Source organism: Nilaparvata lugens, chromosome 1 (genome assembly GCF_014356525.2).
Source record: "Nilaparvata lugens isolate BPH chromosome 1, ASM1435652v1, whole genome shotgun sequence".
In the NCBI taxonomy this organism is placed as follows: domain Eukaryota; kingdom Metazoa; phylum Arthropoda; class Insecta; order Hemiptera; family Delphacidae; genus Nilaparvata; species Nilaparvata lugens.
The window spans coordinates 66,153,266-66,162,370 of NC_052504.1; the positions used below are offsets into that span (position 1 = coordinate 66,153,266).

Consider the following 9,105-nt stretch of genomic DNA (forward strand, 5'->3'; position numbering starts at 1 on the left):
ACTTGAATGATCAACAAGAATGAACCTTGCATCGTTTGAAAGTAAGTATGTGTCAAGAATAGCATGCAATCATTCGGCTGTTCAACATTAACGAGCTGTTACATAAGTCGTGCAAATAGAAGACCCATTATAGTTATGCAACTTTGAATGCACTTTTATACTGAACAACATCATTATTTAACGAGCACTTACGTAAGGCCCATTACTATAGTGCAGTTTATCATGCAATCTTCAATGCACTTTTCCCAAGCTAATAATGGAAAGTTTCACATAATTATTTGATAGAGCAAGAAAGAATAAGGATAAGAAAGAGATGTGATGCTTCCCCCATTTATCTCCACCAGCCAATTTTAGTATAAAAGCAAGTATCAGTTAACATCTACTATATAGCCACTATCATCTTCTGTTGACACCAAGACTGCCTACTCTGCTACTATTTGCCAGCACTATCACACAATATCCTAACAAAGTAAGTTTATTTTTTATATTTTCTCTGTCTGAAAACAGCAATTTCTGCTGGATTTGACCAGTTTCAAGAACAATGAAACCATTTTATGTAGATACAGAGAAACTGTATCTGTACAAGTATATACTTGTTAACTCTTGAGATAACATTTTCACGCAAACTATGAAGAGTATCAAGGATAATATCAACAAGAGGGCAATGCATCATTGCCCACCGGGACTTGCAATGAAATCCACTGTCATGTTTGATGACACTTGCATACTGCTAAAATCTTTCTTCAAGTTGGATAAGGGTAGAATGGCTGCTATTGTTAATCTTGAGAAGGTACCCAACTGGAGGGATAAGGATGTGAAGATTGTGTTGAGTGTTCTCAATCAAGACCAATACTACAAGTGTGATTTTATATGTGGACAACAATCTAAATGTCTACTGGGACTGGGTCAAAAGGAGATTAAATTTGCAGGATTTACAAAAATTGAGAGTACAGGACATGTGAAACGATTCAGGCTGGAGGATGGAACATCTGGTGATTCAGCTTTTGAGATTAGCATCTACAAGGCTATACGCAGACCTATGCCACTGCCATCTACTGGGGGATATGATGAAGTTGATGGACCATGCATTGTTCGTGAAAGGAATAAGCCATCAGTTGAGCGTTATGTCACCAACAATGATTATAGCCGAGGAGAAAGACTTCTTCAGCTGTATATTCTGTTCAATACTGAAGATTAATTATATGTTTGTCAATAAATACTATGTATAATGAGCCATTTGTTATTATTGACCATCCTACTTCCTCATTTTCAGTCACTTTTCAGTCACTGTTCACTTACAGCTCATATAGGTAAGAAATCACCTTACTATACTTTCAACGAAGTACTGGTGAAATGATAGTTCAACCGATTTGATAGTACTCCTGAGTTGATCCATCAACCGAGTTGATCCAAGCTTCTTTCTATTTGTTGGTTCAAGTGAATTGATAGTTCAACCGATTTGATAGTACTCCTGAGTTGGAGGCAACAAGTTCATCAGATCATGATGTTGGCGGAAGTCATGATTAACCAACTTCCTGCATAAAGATAAGTTTATCAGAGTAGGATGATTCCTATTGTATTGAATGACTAACAGTATAGGATGTAATTTATGCTTTATCTCACACCTTGTGCTTACTCTAGAAGTTGAAGGTTGTATGGAATAAAATGTGCAACAATTGTGGTATTACTTGATGTTTATTTACAGTGTATGCATGAAAATATATATATAGTGCACAAAGATAATATTTCAGTCCAATATATCAAGAACTATCCAGTGATACAAATCTCCTAGTCGATTGCTTATTTCACAAAATCCTCTGCCAAACATGAATTTCAAGATGACTGCTCCCTCGCATAGATCGGTGCAGCAGCTTGATACTTCAGCATCGTGGAAGATGTATGTCAATGTCTTCAAGAAGTTTTGAGCCGTTCCAAACGGTTCAGGCAGGTCCTTATCTCCAAAGTTTAGGAATGGTTGTATGATCCATTGGTTGCTGGTTACTAGTAGACAGTCTCCACACTCACGCATGTCTACTTGCTCCACTGCAGGCTGATGTTGTTACTGGGTCTGGCACAGTGGTAGGAGTTGTAGTAGCAGCAGTACTAGTTGGAGTAGTACTAGCGGGAGTTGTAGTGCTAGCAGGAGTTGTAGTACTAGCTTGAGTAGTTGTGATGATAGCAGCAAGAGTTGTTGTAGCAGTTGCAGTACTCACTGGAGTAGTAATAACAATGGATGCTTGTTCTTCACAGTACGGTGCACAGACCTCAACTGACCTTACAACAACCACTTCCAGAAAGTCCAACAATGTGAATGTAGGGTGAAGACAGGTGTGCAGATTGTATACACAGTGGACTCGTTTGCAGAGAGATCCCACCACAGCTCGTTCCCCAGCCATATTCATGTACCAGTCTCTGATATCGATGTACATTTGATCGATTGCTGACTGATTACCACATAGAGCAGGAATCCCTGATGTTAGCAGGCACTGTTGCATATGACGGATGTTTGATGTATCCAGTCCGTGTTCCCTTGAAGTGAGAAATTCCTGTGTCCTGTACTTTGGATCCAATGCACTAGCACTGAGTACTAGCACAAGGTAGAGCGCTGCTTGGTACATGCTTGTAGCCACCATGATTGAAGAATGATGATCGATAGCTGAAACATGAAAACTTTCATGTTGAATCATATTTCAACAAAAGATGGTTTACAAACAATTACACCTACACTCTACCTACCTACCTACCTACATTCCTTAACCAAACATCTTACATCCCCATATATACAAAGAAGATTTGAACCCAAGTCCTTATGAATAATTCAAACCCGAGTCCTCTAGAATGGAAAGCAGAAGTGCTAACCACTACACCACGGTGGATATCTATTTACTTGTTGTTTATTATGTATACTTTAACAACTATATCCAAGCTCATTGCAGCTTCTAGTGAGCTGTAAGTGAACAGTGACTGAACAGTGACTGATCAGTAATTGAACTGACTGACTGACCACTGAGTGGACAACCCCCAACCATGCTCCTGCATGACCAACTTGAGCTAGAAAGATAGGTCCCCCATTGATGCCTCTAATGCTGGTGGGCGTGGCCATTATTCTCATTTAGGATAATGATGAGGAGACATCTTACTTAAAGTCTCCCACACAAAATATTCATCAAAAATAGGTCTTTTAAAATTCTAAATAATATTTATTCTGTCTCAAACTGAATGATCAACATGATGTGTGAGGAGACATCTTAAAGTCCCCCACACAAAGTATTCATCAAAATGGATCTTTTAAAATAATAACCAACAATAATAATAAACAATATAGATTGTACTTACTTTGCTATTCACTAAAAACTGCACTGCACTGCCATTTCACAGTAACATTGGCTGTATGGAAAAGTCAGAATAACCATTTGATCATTGTTGCAGAGGTAAATTGAAGCATGTGGGAAAATCAAAGTCATTGAATCAAGAAAGTTCTCCAAAGATTTGAATGGTTCACAATTTTCTTTTCTATACTCAAACAGTAACTCCACAGTCCACCTGGTGCTCATGGTAAAGATGCAGGAACATGAAGATTCAGAGTTATCTGCTGGCTCCATTGCAAATGGGTGGTACTATTGATGAATGAATATCTGTTTCAATGTTACTGGTATCCAACACTGGAATTAATGTATCTACATAAAATGGTTTCATTGTTCTTGAAACTGGTCAAATCCAGCAGAAATTGCTGGTTGTTCATTCTTGTTGTTCATTCAAGTGAGTTGAACCTACTTTCGAAAAATGCAAGCTTCTTTCTATTTGCTGGTTCAAGTAAATTGATAGTTCAACCGATTTGATAGTACTCCTGAGTTGATCCATCAACTGAGTTGATCCAAGCTTCTTTCTATTTGTTGATTCAAGTGAATTGATGTTCTAGAACCTACCTTGAAGTACTGGTGAAATGATAGTTCAACCAATTTGATAGTACTCCTGATTTGATCCATCAACTGAGTTGATCCAAGCTTCTTTCTATTTGTTGGTTCAAGTAAATTGATGTTCTAGAACCTACCTTAAAGTACTGGTGGAATGATAGTTCAACCGATTTGATAGTACTCCTGAGTTGATCCATCAACTGAGTTGAAAGTACTCCTGAGTTGGGCCATTCCTCAGGTGCAAAATAAATATTAGTTTTACAGAAGAAAGCAGTCAGAATAATAAGCAATGCAGATTACCTAGATCATTGTAAACCTCTATTCAAGGAAAATTCAATATTAACAGTCTTCAATGAATTTTTGTATCAGTGCTTGAAAGAGATAAAATTGAGGGAAAATGTACTGACGGTTGCCAGTGACATTCACAATTATCTGACTAGGGCCAGTGGAGATCTGCATGTACGTAGGTGCAGACTCAGCAAATCTCTTTCGAGTTTTCCAATAGTGGGGATAAAATTTTTCAACCTTTTACCAGCCTCCTTCTGTACCCTTCCCCTTCCTGTATTCCTCAGACACGTAAGAAAATGGCTCATAGACAATCCATTCTACTCTTTAGAGGAATTCAGGACAGTGGTAGGTAGAATAAATTATTAATGTCAACTATTACATGAAATAGTTAATTATAACGTAGCCCTATTATGGGTGAACTATTGAATGCTATTAATTGATATTGTTGTCGTTACTCATTTTAAGGATTTTTTATTATGTATTTTGACCTAATTATGATTTTATTATGTATCGTAATTTTATAAAATATTTTGTGACGTAGCCTTGTGTACTACTGTATCGCCAGGCTAAATAAATTGATTGATTGATTGATTGATTGAACTTTAGAAGTGATACTTTTAGAACCCGTTTCATCAACGTTGGTCAAGGCATTTGAACATGGTTAAAGTCTATCAGCTGGTCAAATCAGAAATAATTCGTTCCACAAACACCTGTTACGTTTAACCACGGTCAAACCAATGGTTAATTTTGACTGCTGCCGATCGGGCGATCAAATTATTTGAACACGGTTAAAAGACCGTGATCAATTTTCTTGCTTGTTTGTAAGTTACCATACGTTTTTGACGCAATGAAAAATTTCAAAGTTTTTAGTGCGATTGAATTTAGTTGTAGTAAGTTATTTATTAGGTTTGTTCTCAGAATCTTTTAATTATTATAGTATAGAAAATAAAGGAAGATTTTGAAAAAGATTTGCTTTACTCTTCTATTACACAGTAGGCCTATGCTATTCAATCCTTACATCAACCAATGTATCTCATTAGAATTGGAATGTTCTTTTGTTCATAAAAAAATTGTCATAAATGATGGTGATTTGTAAATTCTTTGTACGAAAGTATTCAATTCATATTTAAAATATTATTATAAATTAATGTAGATGTGTGATTATACAAAACGTCTGTGCCAGGGGGGTATATAAGAAGATGGCCCAGGGGGCCTGCCCCGAAATAATGAATATGAAGAAAAACTAGTACAGTAATTACAAAAAAAGTACAGTAAATGTACTTATGAATTTTTGACGGCCTGACGGTAAAGTAAAAAGAGCATTCAGCGCAAATTTCCCTCTGAATATGAGCAGCGAAACTGATATTGAGTATCATGGGGTGTATTATATTCACTATATTACAGAATTAAATTTGGATTTTCGTTTAATAATAATTATTATTAATTCATTAGCATTTGAAAAATTGCAATATCTCAGTAATTTCTATCCATAAAAATCAGATGTAGCCAATAGCAAGCCAGCAAACATGTTGGCCAACTTCAGAAAAGTATAGCTACAAGAGTTGACCATGTTCAAATTTGATCGACGGAGTTTTGATCAATCCCGAGGTTGGTGGAACAGTTGTATGTTTGAACGAGTGATCAAATTTTGACTATAGTCTAATTGACCATGGCTAGGCCCTTTGATCGAGGTTGGTGAAGCCGAGCATCAGTGTCAGCTTTCAGTGTTCAATTTTCACTGTTCACATTCACCTGAATTTTCAATCATCTGCTCTAATATAATTATGCTTCATTCAGATAAGCTACACCATACATAGTATGTTTATTTCAGAAGTAGCAATAACCTTCTTTTTCAACAATATTATAAATTGTGAAATTAAAACAATTCAACTTCCGCTTATAATAAAATACAGAGACATCTCCGCATGGTGCTTGTAGAACTGCTTGCAAATCATAGCAAGCTACAATTGCATTATTAGCGCCTGCATTTTCAACATCAGTTTCCTTCTATTTCCTTGATAAATTTTTATTTGTCATGTGACGTGAAAATGTCTCACACAAAGAGCACTGGTCTTTCTTTGGAGTGAAAAATGACAAATTGAATTCGGAATTGAATATCTGTCTATAAACTTATTGGTGGTATGTAGTGTGGATCTTGTTTTTCTTCTTGTTGCTCTTTAACATACAACCTGAACATCTCCTTCAGGCTGAGACCTCCATCTAAGAATTCCCTCTTTGTCTGATTTCTCAGATAATGCGATTCAATCCTAGGAAATTTCTTAATGTGCTCCCTTACTGAATTCTTATCTTCTTCACTTGAAGCATGCTTTCTGTGAAGACCTTGTTTTGATTTTTTCAACGTGCCTGTCTCATCATCTAATCTCTTATAACAATTTCTCACAACCTTTTCAGATAGATCCAAAGTTTTAAGAAAAAATCTTTGCAGACTTTTATCTTATCTGGTGTTAAGTAGTAAGCAATATTGAAAGCTCTTGGTTTCTTTGCATTAACTAGCCTTGTTTTAACTTCCATTTTCTGTGTGTAGCAAATGATGAAATTGTGCTGCAGATGTCTTTCACCCAATTCCCAATATGATTTATTAATATCTTCCTGTTTAATAGTAGAGATTTGGTCTGAACACTTGAGACGACATTTTTGACTGCAAGTGCCTCTCACAGAGCGAGCTTTCACAATTTTGTTGCTGCTAGTTGTGTATTGCTACCCACTGTTCACTTTTGATTTTTAATAACAGCTTTCCATCCCTGCCTATTACAGGCTCTTTTCCTTGACTTTTTAGGACTCTCACCTGGCTCCTCCAGTGTAGTTCCAACAGTTTGAAACTGTAGACAATTCCGAAGTAGTGTTGAATTCATCAGGTGTACAATCCAAATTTGGGCTATCATCTTGATTGTCTGAGCTTGAAGATGAATGATCCTGATAGTTGTTCTGCTCCTCATTCTCTGAAAGATAATCAGGGCCATAGTCTGCCCCAGTTTGGTATTGTTCACCCTGCAACAAGTACAAAAAATCGAAGTTGAATACATGAAGCTAGAGTTATTAGAGCTCACAATATCCAAGTTCAAATTATTCAGTCATTACTAACTACTCAAGTCAGTGTTCACAATAAAAATGTTATACATACACAAAATCATTAAAACCAATTCAAATAAAATATTGTTGGAATACAAATAATTATTTGAATGTGGTGTTGACAGTGAGAAAAAAACGATATAGTTTTCAATCATAGCCTACATGCAAGAATATTGCCTGACACTACCAAATGTATTACAGCTATGTAACTCAGAATTATTAGTTTCAAATGAGTCAATTGTGCAAGCTGCAAATTGTAAATCATTTACAATAATGAAGAGGATACTGTATTAATGTTTTTCTCATCATCAATTAAAATATATTGATTAAACGTCCTATGCCTATAATGCTGTGAAATAATGAAAGCACAGATGCAACTTACTTCAGGTGAAACATCTTCTTGATCATCAACGTCTTGCGTCAATCTGCTTTCATTAATATCAGACTCAACTCCATTATCATTCATCTTTTTTGAACATGGTTAGATAGTTTGATCGCAGTTTGTCTCCTAGAAAAACATAAATAAGATAATTCATGAGAAATTTAATTTTTCAACTTTTATTAGGAGTGGAAACTATTCCTATTCAATCCCAAATTATCAATTTTCCGTAGCTCTCAGTATGACTTTTATGGTGTATATCTTAATGAATTTATACAAATTTAATATAAAATGAATTAAGAAATGAATAAGAAAATATTCAATCTGAAACTGTATTGGATACCTGATAACTATGATTTTTTTTCATGAATGTTATTAAAACTAGTCTCAGAGACTAACCATCAACTTCCAGTTCACTTTTTATCTACAGTAAACTAAAAGAAAGAAGTTCAATTTCTTGATCTTTGAAGAGCTGCTGTGTAACTTTCACTGGGATTAATCACCAACAGTCACTTATTTTTACAGAGAGAAAACTTCAATGAGTCAATTCATACAGTTTTGTCTCTGTAAAAATAATTGACTGCATGTCGGTGATCCCCAGTGAAACTAAAAAATAGAAAAGTATCAATATAAATATAGCTACCTGAGCTTCTTGAGCAGGAACATCCGCGACTAATGGACTGTTATCTATGGCAAACTCAACTCCATTATCATTTTCCACATCGTCTGAGTATGTCAACAAATCTTGGTTGCAGTTTGTCACCTGGAGAATAAAAACCATATCATATAACTTGAACACAAAAATAAAGTAGTAGCCTAATAATGGATGGAGTCAATTGAGGGAAAAAATCAAATTCAACTATATGGGTGACTTTTTGGGGGAAGTAATAATGCTCCAGTCTGGTAAACAACAGGACCAAAGTTCGATTCTTGACGGGGAACAATTCTTTGACCAAAGCACAATCACATAAATACGTCCACCCTGTCTTTCAGAGCAGACTGTAAGTCGTCGGTCCCGACTTCCTAAAAAGTACGAGTTATCTCTTATTACACAACCCCTTTCATTACCCACGCACAGGCCTAGGAGCCCATCTGGGCATCAACCTCGGAAAAATATTGGGAAGTAGATTCATGAAGATTACGACAAGAGTTAGTAGAGTTGATAACATAAATTCTTAGTTAACTTATTTCTATTTGAATGAAAAGCAAGTAGATTTAATATCTGCCGGAAAAATAGAGTAGCCTACTAAATATCACAGACTAATTACCTGTATTTCAACATTTTCCATGATTGTGTAGGTTTCTCCATCAAGCAGCATTAAATCATCACCTATAACTTCTAATTGTGAATCAACTGCAATCGGCCTGTTATCAATTTCTTGTTCGGTTGGGACCTGAAATAAAAGTAATGATGAAACTATAATGACAGTATTT

General features: G+C 35.8%; 2 protein-coding genes across 2 annotated transcripts; both read right to left on the reverse strand.

Moving 5' to 3' along the window:
* Positions 1-1,684: 1,684 nt before the first annotated feature.
* Positions 1,685-3,968, reverse strand: LOC120354056 (integumentary mucin C.1-like). Its single transcript, XM_039440092.1, has 2 exons — positions 3,337-3,968; positions 1,685-2,656 (listed from the first exon to the last, which is right to left on the reverse strand). The coding sequence occupies exon 2, from the start codon at positions 2,631-2,633 to the stop codon at positions 2,022-2,024; it is 612 nt and encodes a 203-aa protein (XP_039296026.1). The 5' UTR covers positions 2,634-2,656; positions 3,337-3,968; the 3' UTR covers positions 1,685-2,021.
* Positions 3,969-7,004: 3,036 nt separating this feature from the next.
* LOC120353246 lies at positions 7,005-9,094 on the reverse strand. Its single transcript, XM_039436209.1, has 3 exons — positions 8,940-9,094; positions 8,315-8,434; positions 7,005-7,211 (listed from the first exon to the last, which is right to left on the reverse strand). The coding sequence occupies exons 1-3, from the start codon at positions 8,988-8,990 to the stop codon at positions 7,005-7,007; spliced, it is 378 nt and encodes a 125-aa protein (XP_039292143.1). The 5' UTR covers positions 8,991-9,094.
* Between the last annotated feature and the right edge of the window lie 11 nt (positions 9,095-9,105).

What these genes read in the sequence shown, in the direction of transcription:
- LOC120354056 (XM_039440092.1), bottom strand. Translation starts at nt 2,633, where the DNA reads ATGGTGGCTACAAGCATGTACCAAGCAGCGCTCTACCTTGTGCTAGTA.
- LOC120353246 (XM_039436209.1), bottom strand. Translation starts at nt 8,990, where the DNA reads ATGCTGCTTGATGGAGAAACCTACACAATCATGGAAAATGTTGAAATA. An exon ending in TGGAAAATGTTGAAATACAG is followed by an intron (nt 8,435 to 8,939) that starts GTAATTAGTCTG and finishes TTTATTCTCCAG; the next exon opens with GTGACAAACTGCAACCAAGA. An exon ending in TTCCTGCTCAAGAAGCTCAG is followed by an intron (nt 7,212 to 8,314) that starts GTAGCTATATTT and finishes TACTTGTTGCAG; the next exon opens with GGTGAACAATACCAAACTGG.